Here is a 21514-nt window from a genome sequence, read left to right as displayed (position 1 = left end):
TCTAACCATAGAGGTGGCCAATTGGCTCGCGACAAGAAACGCCCCGCTGGTGTGGTAGAAGATTTCCTTCATTCAGCACTTATCGCTATCGGCCCACTATAATCGCTTAAATGTTTCAAATATGATCGTCTCAGACAGCGTCGACGACAGCCTCCAATCCTCCATGGTCTAGTGGTTAGTGCGTTGGTTGGATGATACCGTGCTTTGGAGGGCGCGTGAAGCCGTTGGTTCCGACTGTTAGCCGTAAAAACACCTCCACAAACCCGCAGTAGAGCAGCGTGGCGGAGTATGCTCCATACGCCTTCCGATTGATTGAGGGAGGCCTGTGCTCAGCAGAGGAACGTATATATAGGATGTTTATGTTATATTATATGTATGTGAGAGTGCTCAGCTCACCCCATAAACCTACAATAAGTCACGTCAAAAAAAAAGGAAGCGGTCGCCATTGTCCGAAAGTTCTCGAACTGTATCTTATATCTGATGAGTTGAAGGCCCATCCCCCTGCCGCTATTCATCATAATTACCAAAACGGTGTGCTCACGTGCCCTCACTGTGCGCGGGAGTTCACTGTAAAGATAGGCTACATAAGCCATCTTCGGGCGCATCAGCGTCGTGCCGACTAGGAGTCGAAGTGGTCGCCATGGCCAAAATCTATTAGTCAGATGTTTCCACAGAACCCGTTCGTCTGTCATCAGGAGTCTAGAAGCATTGTCGTCGATGTGCTGGTTGCAATACACAGTCAAGCCACCATCAATTTCGACCATACCTCTTATGGTGACAACATGGTTTGCATTTCAAATTTCGGCCCATATCCCACCTTATTAGACTCGCCCTAGGATTTGCCATTAATATGGCTATACCGTTTTCCACCCACGGTTTCCGCTGGCATTCTGCTTGCAACGTTGTTTATTGTATTGGATATTATTTATAAGTTATGTCTAAAGGGTTTTGGCTGTGTATTTATCGATTGTCTTTGGATTATTCTGATCGTTTCAATGATAATTTAAATGTATTTGTTAAATGACTCCTTAGTAATTTCTGCTAATCTCACTAGGACTTCACGTATTGTGTTTATGATGTGACTTGACATTTATATTTTTTATTTTTTATTGTGACTTCCAATTTGACATTTACATAAACTACCTATATACGTCCCACTGCTGGGCACAGGCCTCCCCTCAATCAACCGGAGGGGGTATGGAGCATACTCCACCACGCTGCTCCACTGCGGGTTGGTGGAGGTGTTTTTACGGCTAATAGCCGGGACCAACGGCTTAACGTGCCCTCCGAAGCACGGAATCATCTTACTTTTTCGGACAATCAGGTGATCCAAGCCTGAAAAGTCCTTACCAAACAAAGGACAGTCTCACAAAGTGATTTCGACAATGTCCCCATCGGGAATCGAACCCGGACCTCCAGATCGTGAGCCTAACGCTCTAACCACTAGACCACGGAGGCTGTTGACATTTACGCATATAAAATTAAGTGTGCAATGCACAGAAATGTCAAATGGCAATATTGCTTTCTTAGATGAATTGCTTCGATGTGGCCATTTTAACCCCCCTGATCTGGACATTCTATTTTACACTTTTATACACATACATACATAAATACATAAACTCACTCCCGACAAATGGGGAGCGTGAGGGCTCTCACCTGGTGCAAATCTTAAGACTACAGGCCTTAGGGTGTCGCGTTGGGCGTGAACTTCAGCTCAGGGCGCCATTTCAGAGGATTATATTTGAAAGAATTAGTCGACCGTAGTAGGCCGAATGCGATAAGCACTGAATGAAGGAAATCGTCAAACGCGTCGGCGGGTATAGGGGTTCTGAAGTGTTTGTCGTCGCGAGCTGATTGATCGCCTCTTTACCTATAGCCAGAGTTGTCGAGTCGTCAGGATCTTAGCACCGATACTTTTCAGAAGCCACAACTACCAGGATTTGAGTAGTGCGGAGCAGAATCGAAAAAACGTTTTGAAGCCAATTTAAGCCTTTGGGCAATGGTTGGAAGACCTAGGTCAATGTTCAGATTTTCACGCGATACCACGGGGTTTCCACGGATTTCGCATGAAACGATTTTGTATCACCTGTAAGCGATGGATTTGAGAGGGTTGAGTGTAGCGGCGTTAAGTAATCGCTAGGGGATATGTCTCACCTTTGGTGTCAACGGTGGCTGGTGCCGCCAGGCTGGGTATCTCGGGCTGCGGCGGCTGCACCCGTGGGCCCGGCCAAGTGGTGGTCCCGGGGCAGCAGCGCGCTCGTACCCCACACCCGTCCGCCACGTCGCGGAGGGTTGACGCGTCAGCTGAGTATTCTGTTACGTAAAAAATAAAACATAAATTGTAATTGTATGGTCAGTTAAAATTTACTTCGCCACAATATACAGGGTGTTAGTGACATCGTAACGAAAACATTGAGGGATGATTCTGATCATGATTCTAAGTTGATATCAAGAGTTTCCCGTCGAATCTTACTTCGAAAAAATGGTCCGTTAAAATTTTCTTCGCCACAATATTTAAAAAATATGTACTTAGTGTTGAATTAGAAACCAAATCTTACTTCTCGTTGTTGACGATTGAAGCAGACTCCCCGTTTGACCGCCAGGGAACGTCGCGTTGCGTTTGTGTCGACCCTGCAACAAACAATCAGACATTTACATTAATAAAAAAAAATCTTAGTAACATTAGTAATAATTAAGTAATCCTAAGATAGTTGTGGTAGAAATGCTCCGCAACTTCCTTATAATAATAATAACAAAATATTTCTTTCCGTAATTTGTTAATAAAAACCACGAAATAGAAGAAAGCCATTGGAAAAGCCCTAACGCGCATTTTGAAATATGACGTTCACAGTCACGTCCAAAGACATGTGAAAATTTTATATTAATTAGATAGTACCTACATAGAGTTTTTGCCCGTCGCAAGCGCGCCTGAAGCGTGTGCGTATGTCAGAGTGTGTGAGAGAAAAAGAGAGGTGTGTGTATGTGTGTGTGTGTGTGTGAGTGAAGAGGGGGGTTTGGAGCGTGTGTTATATCTTTATTGCCAAACACCACACCACCGAAGTGGATGAAGGCGTTATCGCTATTTTAGACTTACATAATTGAGAAATGCAACAACTTAAACTTCGGTACCTCGCACAAATCCACCTTGGCGGGTTAATATGGCCACATCGAAGCAATTCATCTAAGAAAGCAATGTTGCAATTTGACATTTGCGCATATAAAAGTAAGTGGGCAATGCAAACAAATGTCAAATAGTAATATTGCTTTCTTAGATGAATTGCTTCGATGTGGCCATTTTAACTCCCCTTGTTTACGTCAAAACAGCCAGGACCAGTTGCTCGATAGAAACGCCGATTAGAAACCTATCCGTACTCAGTGTAATTGTTCGAAAGCACATAACTCCGGTTGGACGATAGTCTCTCCTTAATGGATTAATTGTGGTTCAAATTGTCGTGAAACTTGTCTGGACAAGGCTAATTGAAGGTTGGACGTGATCGAGTTAACGTTAACAAGTTAAAGGTATTATGTGTACGCTTTGATAGGCTATTAAGGTACCCCATTTGTCCGGCCAAGTAGTTAATGCCATCTGCGGCAAATCTACAATAATCACGTCAAAAAATAAAAGGCTATTAAGATCGGTCACACAGCGGTATTACATCTTTCAATAATGACTTAGGATTCAAAGAAGAATGGACCTTATTAGTGTACGGTTTGCAACCGCACATGTCCCGCGTCAGCTATTTTACCTTTTACGCAATTGTATAATTAGTTCACGACTCATCAAGGTAGTGTGTACTCGCGTATTAGTGTAATTAACTTTAACAAGAAAGTGATCAATAAAACGCACTTTTTACGCTATCAAGATTGTTCTCATTTTGACTCCATATCAGTTTATCAAGATTATCATCTTATCATCAAAAGATCATACACGTCTAGCAAGAGATTGTACAATTAGTATTCTGTGACCGTTATTTGAATGGGACATATGACCCTACGAGTAACTATCATAGTACGGTCACGAGTACTAATATGTATAATTGTATACACTTTGAGACCATGTCACATTAACTTTTTTGACAAATTAAACCGTAAGTCTCATTAAATGACAAATATGATAGTGAGACAGGGTCCTAAAGTGGGTACATGATTTTGCTCATGACTGTACAGTAATAATAACGTCAATTTTCCTAACTTCGTCGGCATTTTTGTCTGTGCGTTTTGACAGATCTAATAGCGTTCTAAAAGCGAGTTCCTTCAAAGCTTTAAGTTCGAAGAAAATAACAAACATTCATTTTTTTGTCTTTGTGAGACTGTCCTTTGTTTGGTTAGGACTTTAGGACATTGCAGGCTTGAATCACCTGATTGTCCGAAGACACAAAACACCTCCACGAACCCGCAGTGGAGCAGAGTGGTGGAGTATGCTCCATACCCCCTCCGGTTGAAAGCTCAGTGAGGTGTGGGTACTGAGATCATCTTGACATCTGACTACCCCATTGGGATATAGTCTTGAGTCTTGAGCTTATGTCGATATGTTGTTGAACAATAACAAATCAAACATCGGTTCATTGACCTCAGTAGTGTTGCTTTAACGGGACGCGGCGCCTGCGCACATAATATCGTTTTATTGTTTTACATACACATAGCAATTAACTTTACATTCACACTCGATTGTAGCAATATGAGTTGCGTAATGTGAATTGAATTTTATTGTGATTTTATAATTGTTGTTCATTGCGTTTGCGTCGAATCATTATGGTTTAATGTTTATTTGAAGAAAACGATTTATTGTAACATGAGTGAAGAACGAACAACCCTAAGGTTGCCTGGCAGAAATTGCTATCTAGCAATAAGGCTGCCTATGTTTGTAAGTAGTCATCAGTCAAACAGCCTCCGTGGTCTTGTGGTTAGAGCGTTAGGCTTACGATCTGGAGGTCCGGGTTCGATGGGGACATTGTCGAAATCACTTGAAGAGACTGTCCTTTGTTTGGTAAGGACTTTTCAGGCCTGAATCACCAGATTGTCCGAAAAAGTAAGATAATTCCGTGCTTCGGAGAGCACGTTAAGCCGTTGGTCCCGGCTATTAGCCGTAAAAAAACACCTCCAGCAACCCGCAATGGAGCAGCGTGGTGGAGTATGCTCCATACCCTCTCCGGTTGATAGAGGGGAGGCCTGTGCCCAGCAGTGGGACGTATATAGGCTGTTTAAGTATGTTATGTAAGTAGTCATCATCATTAATTTAAGAGCAACGCTCTTGTCGGTGTAGCATTCTCCATGCTACTTTTTCATGCTACGGTTCCCCTCTTGCCTTCGCTCCCTCTAAGTCCGCAGTTATTTTCATCATTCACTCTTCTCTGACTTATTGTAGATTTGCCGCAGTTGGCATTAACTACTTGGCCGGACAAATGCGGAGCGCTTAGAGCTCTCACCCGGTACAAAATTTAAGACTACAGGCGTGAGGGTGCCCTGTTGGGCGCGAACCTCGGCTCAGGGCGTCGTCTGAGAGGAAGAATATTTTAAAGAATTAATCGACCCTCGAGGAGCTCGGTGGCGCAGCGGTAAACGCGCTCGGTCTGCGATTGTTGAAGTTAAGCAACTTTCGCAAAGGCCGGTCATAGGATGGGTGACCACAAAAAAAGTTTTCATCTGGAGCTCCTCCGTGCTTCGGAAGGCACGTTAAGCCGTTGGTCCCAGCTGCATTAGCAGTTGTTAATAACCATCAATCCGCACTGGGCCCGCGTGATGGTTTAAGGCCCGATCTCCCTATCCATCCATGGGGAAGGCCCGTGCCCCGGCAGTGGGGACGTTAATAGGCTGATGATGATGAATCGACCCTAGTGGGTCGATAGCGATAAGCGCTTAAAGAGGGAAATCACTCTCTCTTCACACATTGTTTTAAACCACACGGAACACGAGTAACAATAAAACGACTATAATCGAATTGACCATAAAACAATGGTCCAATTCAAATCAACAATTATAATTCCCACAATCAACCTTGTATTCTTACATTTATATGTAATGTTTTTAATTTCTTTTACTCAATCGTCGACAGGGTCGGATTGAGGACAGGCGTGCACTACGAGTATTTCGCCGCGCGGCAGAAAAAAGCAGCGGCATAATGTCGCACTGTAATACTGCGCCGCTGCGGTGGCTCTGCCGTCAAGTGCGCGCAATACAATTTAAAACTGTTTGGTACAGTATTACAGTGCGACATTATGCCGCTGCTTTTTTCTGCCGCGCGGCGAAAAACTCGTAGTGCGCGCCTGGCCTAAGACGGCGATAAGGGTAGCAGAGGGGCCACGAATACGGGTCGCCTTAAGGGGACGGCCCGATGACGTGTCGTACGCTTTAACTTGATATCAATAATATCTGACTTAATATCAAGTGGAAATTTCCATTACAAAATTCTTTTATTTTTTTGTGTTTCTCACATTATTTTCAATTCTATACTTTTTTATACTCTGAACCGGCGTGCGTGTATGAAACGATCGATGAATGTGGAGGAAGCAAGAGAACTGTGTCAGGATCGAAGCAAATGGAATTCCATAGTCTTAACCCGGTGGGAAATAGGCGTGAGTTTATGTATGTATGTCTCCACTTGATATTAACTCAATCTTGAGCTATATCATCCCCCTCAGTAATCGATACTTTATAATGGACTAGCTTTTGCCCGCGGCTTCGTCCGCGTGGCTTGTTATAAAAGAGAGATCTTTGTGTGTGTGTCTAAATTATGCAGTTTAAATTTTTTCATACAATTTTTATTTCCCGCTAACTCCCATTTTTCAAAATACAGCCATAACTAAACTTTATATTTACTAAGGTATGCATACATGCTAGATTGAAAACATCTATCTTACGCGGTTTCCATTTTTCATACAAATGTTTCTTTTCGCTAACTCCCGTTTCCGTGGGAATTTTGCAATATCCTGTTGCAACTAAGCTTTAAGTTAACTAAGGTACCTGCATGCCAAATTTCAAGCGTCTAACTTAAGCGGTTTAGATTTTTCATACAAAAGGATTTTCCCGCTAATTCCCGTTCCCGTGAGAATTCCGGGAATTCCTTTCTTAGTGCACCTCTACGGTACCTAAGCTACGTACCTTCCAAATTTCAAGTGCCTACGTTTAGCTGTTTAGGCTGTGCGTTGATATGTCAGTCAGTCAGTTTCTCCTTTTATATATTTAGATATCAGACCAAATAAGGTCGGTGTTCCTATATTCATAGGTCTAATGTTCGAGACCTCTCTGGGTCTCCGAAGTCCATAATCACTGCTCGATGGATTTCTAGGAAGTATCTCATGGTCAGCTGTGATCAGCTTCCTTATCAGACGGAGGAATGCAACCACTTTGTCCAAGCTTTCTTAATAATTGTTACCGTGAACGATGTTCTACGTATCTCTTCCGTCGAAGAAACTTGTTGGTCTCGCGAAGATGCATGAAGATACACCTATTTATTATGTTAGAATACACTAACCTTATACTATTATACATAACATACATACATAAACAGCCTATATACGTCCTACTGCTGGGCACAGGCCTCTTCTCATTCAATCGGAGGGGGTAAGGAGCATACTCCACCACGCTGCTCCAGTGCGGGTTGGTGGAGGTATTTTTACGGCTAATAGCCGGGACCAACGGCTTAACGTGCCCTCCGAAGCACAGAATCATCTTACTTTTTCGGACAATGAGGTGATTCAAGCCTGAAAGTCGTTACCAAACAAAGGACAGTCTCACAAAGTGATTTCGACAATGTCCCCATCGGGAATCGAACTCGGACCTCCAGATCGTGAGCCTAACGCTCTAACCAGATGCCAGGATGGGCTTGGATGGGATGGGATAGGCTCGTTTTCTATTAGCTGACGAGGAGTGGGTGTATTACATACCTTTGCCTATGTTATGTTATTTTAAATGAATTGGAAAAGTCTTAGTATTTATCCCATAAATTATATTCAAAGAATCAATCAACACAACATCGGTAGGAGTACATTGAAACCGGTAGTCAATTGACTACTTTTTCCTCTATACGGAAACGGCAATGGACGGTACATTCCGAGCACCATACTGGGAGGTAGGAAACTGTAGGAGGACCCGTCTGGGAAACGTCGACTTATTTGTCCTATCTAGATAGTTCGATTAGTAATATCACCATCCCCTAGCATTATCCCGTTTTTCACAGGGTCCTCTTACTTAAGCTGAAGATTTGACAGGTCCGGTTTTTTACAGGAGCGACTGCCTGTCTGACCTTCCAACCCGCGAAGGGAAAACCAGCCCAATACAGGTTAGGTCACATATCTCCGAAAATGCATTTATCGGGAATGTGGGTTTCGTCGCGATGTTTTCCCTCACCGCTGAGTACGTGATAATCATTTATGATCCAAACATGAATTCGAAAACAAATCCGACAATAATTGGTTTAGGCCTGTGCTGGATTCGAACCTAGCTCAGACGCTGGTGGGGAGCGGAGAGTTGCCGTTGTATACGTAGTATAGTATTATTTCTTATTATATGGACCCGGGCCGCAGCCAAGACGCAAACGATTATGAAAAACGACAGTGTTATCGAATCATCTCAGGCCAAACTACATAGTTCACGCGGAAAAAAAAATTCCGCAGAAAAAAGTAAAAAGTAACATAAGATAAGCTCACTACTATAACCCGATTGGGGTAGTCAGAGGTTCATTTATCGCAAGATGAACTAAGTACCACACTGAGCTTTCAAGATCGACAAGATAGGTGGTGAAACGTATCGTTAATAACTCATGATTGACGCCCGTACCAGTGTTGACTCCTGGTTTGTCTTTTTTTTTAATTATTTGGGTCAACCAACAATGATACAATATGGTTTACTAATTAATATTACAATATTTGTCCTGGTGGTACAACCACCAGGGGCGTTGACCGCATTTTACTAAATAAATAAAGAGGAAGCAGATTGAACCTCACATTATTCCAATAATTCATTATTACAAAAAAGAAAGAAATGTAATGAAATATATTAATACAATAGAAAATAAGTTTTAACTATTGCTTATTACTTAGTATTGATGAAGTACAGTTAATTATATGATGAGAGTATGATACTACAATACTATGATTGTACCAACGGTTACGCAGGAGTAGTTCTTGTAGTTTTAAATATTGTAGAAGTCTCTTGTCAGTGTCGTAGACCTTATAGGTATCCGAAATTAGCTACAATATGAGTGTAGTGTGGAGCAGGTTTACCAGAATGGGCAATGGTAAGGCGAGTGTGGTAAAATGAATAAATATCAGTTAGAACGTACGTTTCGTCACTCTAAACACTTTATACCAATCTGAGCCATGCCAGAAACTGGCGAAAGGATTAGACCTATAGCAACATAGTATTTTATACACCAATGGAGACATGCACGGACACGAGTACTAATATGTATACACTTTGAAACCATGTCACATTAAGTTTTTTTGACAAATTAAACTGTAAGTCTTATAAATGTAAAATATGATAGTGCGACAGGGTTCTAAAGTGGGTACATGATATTACTCATGACTGTACGTAGCAATATACATAGGTTCGTGTTTCTTTTGTATTATACCTAATCGGAAACTGCCTTCATCCTTTTTTTTGGGAAAGGGTGTGGGGAGGGGGCAGGGTGTGAGTGACATCGTAACGAAAACTTTGGAGGTATGATTGAAACCATGATTCTGAGTTGATATCAAATGGAATTAAACAAAACATGAAGCATTGTCATGTAGTTTCCACCAGGAAATTCCACTTGATATTAACTCAGAATCATGAGCTGAATTATCCCCCTCAGTATTCAGTAGGGTGTCACTAATACTCATGCGTATTTGTATGGTACCTGTACGGTTACGAGTACTAATATGTATACACTTTGCAACCATGTCACATTAACTTTTTTGACAAATAAAACCGTAAGTCTCATTAAATGTCAAATAAGATAGCGCGACAGGGTTCTAAAGCGGGTACATGATATTGCTCATGACTGTACACACTTGTAAGTGACATTGTAACGAATACTGAGGAGGATGATACCGACCATGACTCTGAGTTAATATCAAGTGTAATTTTCGATCACAAAAGTATAGAATTAAAACTAATTTAACTAACACCCTATATTTATGTAATGGCAAAGATCGGGAATATCTTCTGAATTTAGTCTGTAATAGACCTTATCTTCCTCTTTGATTTGTCCATTTGCTGTCTTCGGGTAAGGTCAGCTAACCCCAACGGGAAACACCAGTCCAAAGAACTAAACATGTAGAGTTACTGTTAATGTCATACGTTCATAACTGACTCTATAAACGTCTAGCAGACGATGTGGACTCAGGGTTGCCAGATAAATATATTGAAATTTCCCCATTTCCTTAAAAAAACTTTAAGTCTCGTGAAGTAAATATGTAAGATATTAGATTCGTATAATAAAAATCCTTCATCCCCTTTTCATCTTAATACCCACCTCGTAAGAAGCGTTTCGCTTTTTCGTCTCTGATACGAACAGCTAAGGTTTCGAATTCTTGAATACAGGAGTGAACAGATGAGATTGTGCAGGGATAAAAAACCTATTGTGCTGTTTTACCCAAAACTTCCCCAACAATTTATTTTTCCTCTAAAAAAAAAACCGGCAAACTGGCAACCCTGTGGACTGTCAAGAGCTGTTACTCAGATGGTGACAAAAAACATGGCCGCTACCGGTTCACTATGTAACACATGTTCCAACTGCGAGGTTATTACATAAATGAGATTGGTGTTTACCACTTTCGGAGTCGATTAACTTGTATTTCTTGAAACATGTGAAATTATAAAAATAAAATAAAAATCTTTATGATTTAAGCCGCGTTTCAAGTTTTTTTTTAAATTACGCAACATTGTGTAGATAGATTTACGTTGTGAGGAAATCCACATATTCAAGAAATGTATTCAAAGGTATGTTATTAATATGTGACCTAACTTGAAATTGAGCTGGTTTTCCCTTCGGCTTGGGAGATCAGATAGGCAGTCGCTTCTATAAAACTGGACTTATCAAATAATCGGAATAGGTAAGAAGACAGATCATAAGGTTCATCATAATCCATCTTGGATCATAGTATAAAGCGAAAGTTGATGGTAGGGCTGGCTGAGGAAGACCGAGAAGGCGTGCGTGTATGGAGCGATTGATGAATGTGGAGGAAGCAAGAGAAGTGTGTCAGGATCGAAGCAAATGCAATTCTATAGTCTCTGCTTACCCCGGTGGGAAATAGGCGTGAGTTTATGTATGTATGTATCATAGTTTTAACGGTACTGCAAGTTGTCTTTGATTTTTGTGTCTCTGCTCAACTCATTGGGGAATACGGGTGTGAATTTATGATAGATGATGATCCAACAGGCTCCGTGGTCCAATGGTTGAGCATCCAAATTAATCCCATAACAACAGTTTAAAAAAGGTAGATAGTTACTAGAAGTATCCTATTACTAAAACACATGACCTAACCCCAATTAATACCCAGAAAATAACACCCAAATGTTTACCAAGAACAGATTTAGGTTGCCTAAATCAGTTTAGTTGGAAACTGGATCGTCCCGAAACGTAACGCAAACGCGTGAGTCATATGCGCCGGCGCAAGTAACGCGATCCCGTGAGCGCTAATTGCAGCGCGGTTATTGGCGCGAATTGGGGTTTACTGGCGGGAGTAGGGTTGCAAAATTTAAAAAAAAAAAATATTTTTTTTCCTTTACAAGTCACATAAATAAATGCACGAATATATTGTTCTAGGGTAAACGAAATTTGCACTCAGATAAGAAGAACAATAGGTATATAAAGCATATCACTCTAATCTTCACGATAGCTTCTGAGATGATAGTATTTATTTTTTTTCTTTTCAGGTCATGTGTGAGGTCTTTCTATTACGAGCTACAAAGACTGCTGGTTACAATTGGTGGAACAGACTCCGTGGTTTAGTGGTTAGAGCGTTGGGCTCAAGATTCGATTCCCGATGGGGACATTGTCGAGATCAATTTATTTGGCTTGAATATTGCTTTCTGAGTCACCTAATTGTCCGAAAAAGATGATTCCGAGCTTCGGAAGGCACGTTAAGCCTTTGGCTGCTTGCTCAAACACCTCGACCAACCCGCACCGGAGGAGCGTGATGGAGTATGCTTCATACCGTCTCCGGTTGATTGAGAGGAGAAAAGTGCCCAGTAATGGGACGAAATAAGCCGAATGGTAAAAAAAATTGCATATTCACCAAATTACTTCAATACCAAGTGTGGCAAGTGTCGTTCTGCGCAATAAAGACTATAAAGACTACGGACGTGACTAGTGCCTGTCAACCCTATATAAACAGGACAGCGTGACAGCTGATTTCAGTGAATCGATGGCGACCGATTGCCACCAATTGAATAATTAGGTTGATCTCAATATGGAGCAGTTATATAAGGTCAACTGCTCAGACGGAACGAAACAGTCACGCTTCTGCCTGTAGACAGGTCACGACTGATGGGTTTATGGGCTGTCGTCCATATTTAGGACGCTTTTTAAAGAATGTTATTACGTCATCAGCCTCCTGCCCTTATCTACTCTAGATGGGGTCGGCATAACATGTTCGTATTTGTCTGTCGTCATCTTAAAGAATAAAACTACGTATAGAACGGTAATTCTTCGCCCCGCACCAAATCGAATCGAGCGCCTCACCCCCTCTGGTTCTTACTTTAGTCTTAAGGAAAGGGGAGCGTGTGGATCGTCTGTCTCACTCGCACTTACGCTTTTACTCACTTACTCGATTTGCAACCGTTTGACGTCTGCTGTCAAGTTAATTCTGTCGGGTCATTGGCCAATATAACAATTTAGGAGGGTTTAAATATCTGCCTAAAACAGACGTGTGTTTCATATATTTTAAGCCTGTCGATTACCCGTCCCTTTCCTTTTCGACGGATAAGAAAATGATAGGTGAATAAATTTAGATGGTGTGTGTGATGGTGTGTTGGTGTGACACGTAGAGCGGATGAAGAATAATAGGATTACAAAAGCGGTGTATTAGGCGAAGGTTGTTGTTAGGCCCGAGGCTACTAGGATGTACTTTGACCAAATTGGAGATGTCCTTAGAAAAGGTTCAGTAAGGTCTACTCCGAAGCGGCGTGCATATATGAATCGATCACGTTCTTGGAGCGAAGGTTGATGGTAGGGCTGGCAGAGGAAAACCTAGAAGGACGTACATTGACCAAATTGGAGATGTCCTTAGAAAAGCTTGGGTCCGATCTACTCTGAACCGGCGTGCGAGTATGAAACAATTGATGAATGTCGAGGAAGCAAGAGAAGTGTGTCAGGATCCAAGCAAATGGATTTCCGTAGTCTCTGCTTACTCCGGCGGGAAATAGGCATGAGTTTATGTTTATGTTGTATAACAATAAAAAGGCCCTGTGCCGAAGTTTTTCTTGCAGCTTCTTTTCCCCGGCTATACAGGTCGTGAGAAGCTGCAGTAGTTTTAGGCGGATGAGACGTTCGTTATGTAAAAAATGACGATTCAAAGTGTAACTATGTTACCTACTGAATAAAGATATTTTTGAATTTTGAATTTGAATTTTGAATATGGAATCAGCACGTTTGTCTGATGTATGAACGTTGATTTATCTACTAGACACTGTTGTCTACCTAAATTCCTTGAAAAGACCTTGTTGGACTAGTGCGAATGAACCCAAGGGCGTCTGGTTTACACCGTCACGGTAGGATTGTATTGTGCTGCCCGTATTGCATTACATCTGGACTATTATACCACAAAAACTGGATGCTGTGTCCGGCAATTACAGGGTTCGAGGTTGATAGAAGGTTTAATTGTTGCGGATTGGATGTGTTCTTTAAATCTTTAAATAGTGATAATGACTATGAATATCATCATCACCAGCCCATTAACGTCCCCACTGCTGGGGCACGGGCCTTCCCTATGGATGGATAGGGAGATCGGGCCTTAAACCACCACGCGGACCCAGTGCTGATTGGTGGTTATTAACGACTGCTAATGCAGCCGGGACCAACGGCTTAACGTGCCTTCCGAAGCACGGAGGAGCTCGAGATGAAAACTTTTTTTTGTGGTCACCTATCCTATGACCGGCCTTTGCGAAAGTTGCTTAACTTCGACAATCGCAGACCGAGCGCGTTTACCGCTGCGCCACCGAGCTCTTCGCGCCGCCGCCACTATGAATATATAGGTATACTCCTTAATGCATATTTAAATTAGGTTTTTTTACGTGACTTATTATTGGCCTTACTATTAGCTACTTGGCCGAATAAATGGAGAGCGCAGAGGGGTACAAAATTTACGACAACAAACGACCTTTACCGAGCTGGTTAATAGATGAAAAGTATTTTATATTCAGTTATTATTATTTATTTGTTAATTGATCATAATTCTGGACTGAATTTTTTTAGGCGACTCACTTGCAATAAAGTTGACATATTTAACTATTAGCACCAATCGACAAAACGACATAATTATGTCGTCAGTATCGATAAAATGTTCGTGACAAAATTTTATCATATTGCGCATGTTAGCCCTACAGGAAGGCAGACCTAACTGTCGATCATTCGCACCTCACATCTCGAAACAATTTCCCTCACCAGTAATTTGTAAGCGGTACTTTATCCCGGACAAGGAAGTATCCACAACCCTGCATTTACATTCTGTCGCTGCCATATTCAATAGGCTAGTTTCCAACTAGTCAAATCAGTTACTTTTTGCTAAATGTCAAAACACGAAATTACTATGGGATTTGTATGAAAAAACACAATTACATTATGTTTTTCTTGATTAAAATTCATAAAAAAGTTAAATACCGCCTCTATGGTCGTGTGGTTGAGCGTTGTGCTCACGGTCCGGAGGTCCCGGGTTCGAATCCTGGTGGGGACAAATAACAAAAATCACTTTGTGTAGTTTGGTTAGGACATTACAGGCCGATCACTTGCGTGTCCAAAAGTAAGATGATCCGTGCGTCGAAAGGCACGTTAAGCCGTTGGTCCCAGTTACTATTTACTGATGTAAGTGAGTAATCGTTACATGAGCCCCTGGCCTTTGGTGGCTCAATCATAACCCTAACACCAGTGTTGATGAGGCTGGGATTCCACCTCACAACCCACACGATACGAAAAAGAAGACATACACACATGTGTGTGTACGATAACGTCAATGAGTAGTGTCTGTTTTTTTTATGACGTGATTTATTGTAGATTTACTGCAAATGGCATTAACTACTTGGCCGGACAAATGGGGAGAGCTGAGGGCTCTCACCCGGTACAAAATTTAAGACAACAGGCCTGAGGGTGCCCAGTTGGGCGCGAATCTCGGCTCACGGCGGCGTCTGAGAGGAAAATATTTCAAAAGAATTAATCGAACCTAGTCGGTCGATATCGGGGTTCTGAAGTGTTTGGTGTTGCGAGCAGATTGGCCGTTTCAAGTGTCTGAACGAGGTGTTTTGTATGAAGTCCGGGGTGTGGTAATGATCTATTTTCTCCCGGTCAAATGGTACAGTGCCTTCACGTTTCACCGGCACTAAACCACGGTGTTTACATTAGTAATTCCAACGCCAAGTGACGGGTATCGCCAAGTAATGAGCAAGAACTTCCTTCGAGAAATCGACGCGTGCGCAAGTGGTAAGTGGAAGAGATTGCCGGCAACAAGTCCGTTCTTAACCTGCCTCAATAGGATAAACGCCGGATGGTCGAGTGATTTGTCGATTGGTTGAGATGAATGCGTCAACTTAATTCGATTTCCATGTTTTTTTGTGTTTAAGGCGGCTTTCTAGCATAATGGCTTTTATAGATGTGTTGTGTGTGTTAAATATAATCAGTGTTATTATAACGAAAGAAGTGGATGTTTTTTTTAATTAACTTAATTGACAAATCAAAATAATTCTATGCAGAATCAGACGTCGATTTACCCCATTCAGTACTTATCGCTATCGACCCACTAGGGTTGATTAAATCTTTCAAATATTAGATATTTCCTCTCAGACGACGCCCTGAGCCGAGGTTCGCGCCTAACTGGGCACCCTCAGGCCTGTTGTCATAAATTTGGTACCGGGTGAGATCACTCAGCGCTCCCCATTTGTCCGGCCAGAGTTAATGCCATTTACGGAAAATCTGCAATAAGTTTAAATCTAGTTTTCATTCACAGGTCTTCTTCTTCAGCCTGTAATGTCCTAACCAAACTAGGGATCACAAAGTGATTTTTGTGATATGTCCCCCACCGGGATTCGAACCCGAGACCTCCGGATCGTGAGCCCAACGCTCAACCACTGAATCACGGAGGCGGTTACAATAACCCAGTAGGAAGTAGTCAAATAGCCTCACCTTGCTCCGTGGATAGACGCTCAGCACGTCCGCCCACCATCTGGCTTCCTCGCGGCAGGTGCCCTTGACGAAGGTGACACGCTCAGGCGCCGTGATGGCCAGGCTGTGAGGGTGCCCAGTCACGGAATCTGCCTCGCTCACTTCCACCACCGTCGTCATGTCCACGCTGGCTTGGGGGACTGTGTCCGGCTGTGAAGAAAGAAAGAGATAGAAGTTAGTGGTATTTTCATTTTGATGCAGATTCAGAAGAAGAATATTATAAATACGAAAGTAATGAAAAGTTATGACGTAATACAGATACTATTTAGCGTGGTGACAACACACCTAAAGCTGATAAACCCAACTTGGGGATAAAGAAGCAATTTATTATTGAGCCTCTTTGGTGGATTATGCTCTTTGACATTTGCGCATATAAAAATAAGTGCGCAATGTCAACCAAATGTCAAATAGCAACATTGCTTTTTTATATGAAATGCTTTAATGGTAACTTTTTAGAACTCATAATCTGTTAGTGAAATTTAAAGTATTAAGTCGTTTCACTGGTGGATCTTCGCCTCGGCCTAATAGGAATATTACACTCATGAATGGGGAAGCGAGACAGACAGTCTGCACGGAACGGGGGGTGAGGTAATCCAAACTCGTATTTGTGCGGGCCGGAGAGTGTTCAATACATAGTATTATTATTTATTCTATGCTTGTCTATGCTATAACTTAGGGCATAGAATAAGGATTAAGACTACGTTTACGACTAGAATGGCAACTCTCCGCTCCCCACCAGCGGCTGAGCTAGGTTTACCTCACCCCCGCTCAGTATTACTTTAGTCTTGAATATGTGCGTCAGACGTCACACACACACACACACACATATGCGCGTGTACGATAACGTCAATGTGTAGTGTCTCTGTAAAACGAGGTATTTTCTATGAAGTGTCCGGGGTGTACTGTTAGTACTCGTTACTTCTTCTTCTTCCTTGTCCAACCGTCTTCTCAGTTTAGCTGGGATCGGGTCTCTACGCGCCTGCGTCAGAGTGCTCTGTTCTGGATTTTAGTTACTTAGTTAATAATAATAAGATGAAAAAGCAACTTTTATCTAATACATATATTTTTTTGAATTATTCCCTGAACGTCGCTTCCCATAATGTCGCTCCGCAACAGACGCCTTAGCTGCATTCCCATTACATCGCTCTTCACCTTACTGTAAGTCCCATAACATCGCGCCTACTTATGGTACAGTGATGGTTATTCTCTTTACAAACTTTATTTTAAGATTACTTAAAATTGATTGTTAAAAAGAAAAATAAAAAGTTTGGAAGGGAAATAGGTATAGGCTTGAATTTCTCTCGGATATGGACCGACGATGACCATGTTGACCTTTTTATATACCTGTAATTTTATTTGTAAAGTACTAGGGTAGCAGATCCGCACTGGGCCCGCGTGATGGTTTAAGGACCGATCTCCATATCCATTCATAGGGAAGGCCCGTGCCCCAGCAGTGGGGACGTTAATGGGCTGATGATAATGAGGGTAGCAGAAGTATGTAAAAGATTGCTGCTAAAATAAAACTTATGGCTTATTGTATGGAGTTGCTTAATACTGCGCAGTATTATACAACCTCCTAATAACTTCTGTTACAAAGTACTTTTAAGTTTAAATCAGGTCAAGTTTGAGACTTCGGAGTTTTGTGGAGGGATAAAAATAGTTTATTTTTATTTATTAGGTGCATTTTCAAACAATTATATGCATTTTTTTATTGATTTTTTTTTCTACTCTGAACCGGCGTGCGTGTATGAAGCGATTGATGAGTGTGGAGGAAGCAAGAGAAGTGTGTCAGGATCGAAGCAAATGGAATTCTATAGTCTCTGCTTACCCCGATGGGAAATAGGCGTGAGTCTATGTATGTATGTATATTTTTATTGATCGTTTTTAATTTAAAATGAGTTTATACATTGTAGTGTAGCCGACTAACAATTAAATAATAAAATTTCATAATGGCTATCAAATAGCGCATTACTTCCTGGGCGAGATAAACAAACATGAACATAACTCCCACAAATGCATGCAACTACATCTATAGGAATCATCAGTCATCGCTATGCATTTTGCTCGTAAACAAATTAGATTCTCGGGTTCGGGCCGTGTGAATTGGTCGTCTTTCAAGGTCAAGAGGGTACACATCGAAACTCGCGACATTTTATTATTACTACTAAGGTAAGTACCTATTGTTGCATTATTAAAACAGTTAAGTACCTAAATAATATTAACAATAACATTTTGCATATTTATGGTATTAATAGGAGATAAAGTGTTTTCCCATTCATTACAGAATACCCACAAATTCGGAAAGACATAGTAAACACCGCAGTTACATATTTTTGCTTGAATTCAAATACTTGCAAGTAAGTAAGTCTGTTTTGAGCTACTTTAACTAACTGTTTAAGTTTAAATATTTTTAGACCACTATAATTATTAGACTATTTTTGGGCATAAACTATTTATTAGATTTTGATGTATAAGGTGTCCATCGATTTGTTATTAGTACCCGCTTAATTTAGGCTACATTTTACGGACTTTCACAAACGTTTAGGGTACTAAAAGATTTCAATTTATGTATGTATATATATAATCTACAGATAATACTTGTTCTTTTCAGTGGATTTAGCTACGATAATTGCGGTCTTACAAGGAAGCGACGATGTGTTACCTGATTTGGACCAGCTCTCAACGACCCAGCAACAAATTGTGAGCGAAGCAAGCAAAATTAATGACTGCGATGCAGGAGGTCAATATTTTATACTTGACCTCGACAAGCATAACTCGTCCTCGGCGCCGATTGCTTCTTCTTCGAACACTGACAAACCAATCTCTTCTTGTCCTGAAAATGCGGAACCAATCACTTCCTGCACCCGTGATGTGGAACCAATCACTTCTACCAGAACAGGTACTTTAGAACCGGTAGCTTGCAGTTCTAGTAGTCCTCATTTTCACATTGCTGGAGTAGCACCCTCTTGTTCTCACGAACGAGTTATCGCGAGTTCCTCAACAGATCACTCAAATCAATCGAATTCAAAATTCTGCTTCACTGAGAGCAATAAAGGAGGTAGTATTTTACACAAGGATGGTCATAGGTATCGTATAAGTAAGATTAATAAAAATTTAACTTCTCTGTGGATTTGCACCACGAAAACCTGTAAGGCATCAGTAACTTTAAATATATTGAAAGATGGTGTAATTCGAGAAACATCTCACACTTGCTTGCCAGATTATAAAGGGGAACATGTTGCTAAGGCGCTGTCTGAATGTCGCAAGAGGGTTAGAACTTGTATGAAACCTATACCAACTGTGTACGAGGAAACTATGTCTCATTTAAAATCACAAGATTTTGCTGACGAAATACCTATTTTAAAAAATATTAAAAGCTCCCTTTATAGATGTCGCAACAAATTTCTTGATGTTGAAAAAACATCTTTTAAAACTCTCAGTGAAGTTAAAATATCAGAGACTTTTGGCAAAGATTTTTTAATGTTTGATGATGGAACTGATGAGAAAATATTGTGTTTTATTTCGCAAAAGTGCAAAAGTGTGTTCCCAAATTTGAGCCACGTATTTTTAGATGGAACTTTTAAGGTAGTTCCCAAACCTTTTTATCAAATTTATACAATACATGGTGATTTGGGTAACGGCACTGTCGTTCCTTTATTATATGCCCTTTTGCCAAATAAAACACAAGAAACGTATAAAAGATTATTTAATCTTATAAAGGAAAAAAATCCTGATTTTCGGCCAACTAACTTCAAAATTGATTTCGAAAAAGCCGCAATCAATGCTATAAATGAGATATTTCCTGAAGCCGTGGTAAACGGCTGCTTTTTTCATTATAGCCAGGCAATTTGGAAAAAGGGCAAAAAGCTCGGGTTCACAGAGACAGAGGGTGGTAAAAAATTTATTGGGCTATGTGCTGCTATGGCCTACCTTCCACATGATCATATACCTGAAGCGTGGCTGTACCTACTGCATAACGTCCCAAATGGAGCCGCTGCAACAGCTTTCACCGATTATATGTCCAATCAATGGATTAAAAATAGTAATCTTTTCACATGTCACGGGGATGTGTACAGAACCACAAATCATGTGGAAGGTTGGCACAATCGGCTCAATAGAAGGATCACAAAAAATCCGTCACTTTATCACATCATAGATGTATTAAAAGGAGAGGCTATTGAATCAGATTTTAAAATAGATCAATTGAATAATCACGTCCATGAAAACGTGCCTAAAAAGCGACGCAAAACTGACAATAAAGATCTGGTCATTACAAAAATTATTGATGATTTTCTGGGTAAAAAAATTGAAATTGGTATTTGTCTGCAGCGGCTGGCTAATGTCAAAATAATATGTAAAAAAAAGTAAGGGATTACGTCTTATTTATTTAAGTTTTAATTATTTACACACTTTTTATTTTTATAAATGATCTCTGAAATAATTTATATTATTTTTTGGTACGTCCTGATTTATTTATTATATTATTATGATGAATGTGATGTTTGTTTTATATACTTACAATTGTTTTTATGATTTTTAAGATTATGTTTTATGTACTATAATAGTTTAATTTTTAAAATTCGTAAGTAGATAATCACTGTGACATTGTTCATAAAGAAAAGAAGAAATTATTTTGATAATTAATGATTTACTGTGACATTTTGATTATGATTTTGATAATAAGGTGATTTACTGTGATATTTTGATTATATATACAATACTAAAAATAAAAATATTAAGTGTGAAATTAATTGCGTTGTTTATTTGTATAATATATGTTTTACTGTGTGTATATAATTTATTGCAGTTTTTTTACGGTTTAAGAATATTTATTTCTCATAAAAATTACAAATTCATTTACTGAGAAAACTTAAACTAATTAATTAATTTTTTGTTAATTTTTTTCACACACAGAGCAGTTATTATACAAAAAACAAAAATTCATATGAAAAAAGGTAGATTTGAAAAAAACATGTTCGCAAATGAGTTAACTCTGGACGTTTTTTCTGAAAATAAACTGAAAATTCTGCTCTGAACTGTACCAATTCTAACCATAAATTCGACGCGGCGTGCCGGTAACTACTGTGAAGCGAGGAGCGGCGTTTTGGGAATCGAAGTTAAACGCAAAGCGACATTATGGGAAGCGACGTTCAGGGAAAA

At 40.5% G+C, this 21514-nt stretch overlaps 1 protein-coding gene across 3 annotated transcripts in view; it reads right to left on the bottom strand.

Moving 5' to 3' along the window:
• LOC126367737 (protein outspread) overlaps window positions 1-21514 on the bottom strand; it is a 401410-nt gene that overhangs the window by 29378 nt on the left and 350518 nt on the right. For all 3 annotated transcript variants that reach the window (XM_050011415.1, XM_050011416.1, XM_050011417.1), the window contains exons 4-6: window positions 16316-16504; window positions 2559-2631; window positions 2155-2313 (exon numbers count right to left, since the gene is read on the bottom strand). In XM_050011415.1, the coding sequence (XP_049867372.1) occupies window positions 2155-2313; window positions 2559-2631; window positions 16316-16504 (421 nt within the window). The remainder of the gene's footprint in view (window positions 1-2154; window positions 2314-2558; window positions 2632-16315; window positions 16505-21514) is intronic.

The sequence above is a fragment of the Pectinophora gossypiella genome, chromosome 6, assembly GCF_024362695.1.
Source record: "Pectinophora gossypiella chromosome 6, ilPecGoss1.1, whole genome shotgun sequence".
In the NCBI taxonomy this organism is placed as follows: domain Eukaryota; kingdom Metazoa; phylum Arthropoda; class Insecta; order Lepidoptera; family Gelechiidae; genus Pectinophora; species Pectinophora gossypiella.
The sequence above is the reverse complement of the archived record's forward strand: the minus strand, read 5'-3'. Positions and strand labels throughout refer to the sequence as shown.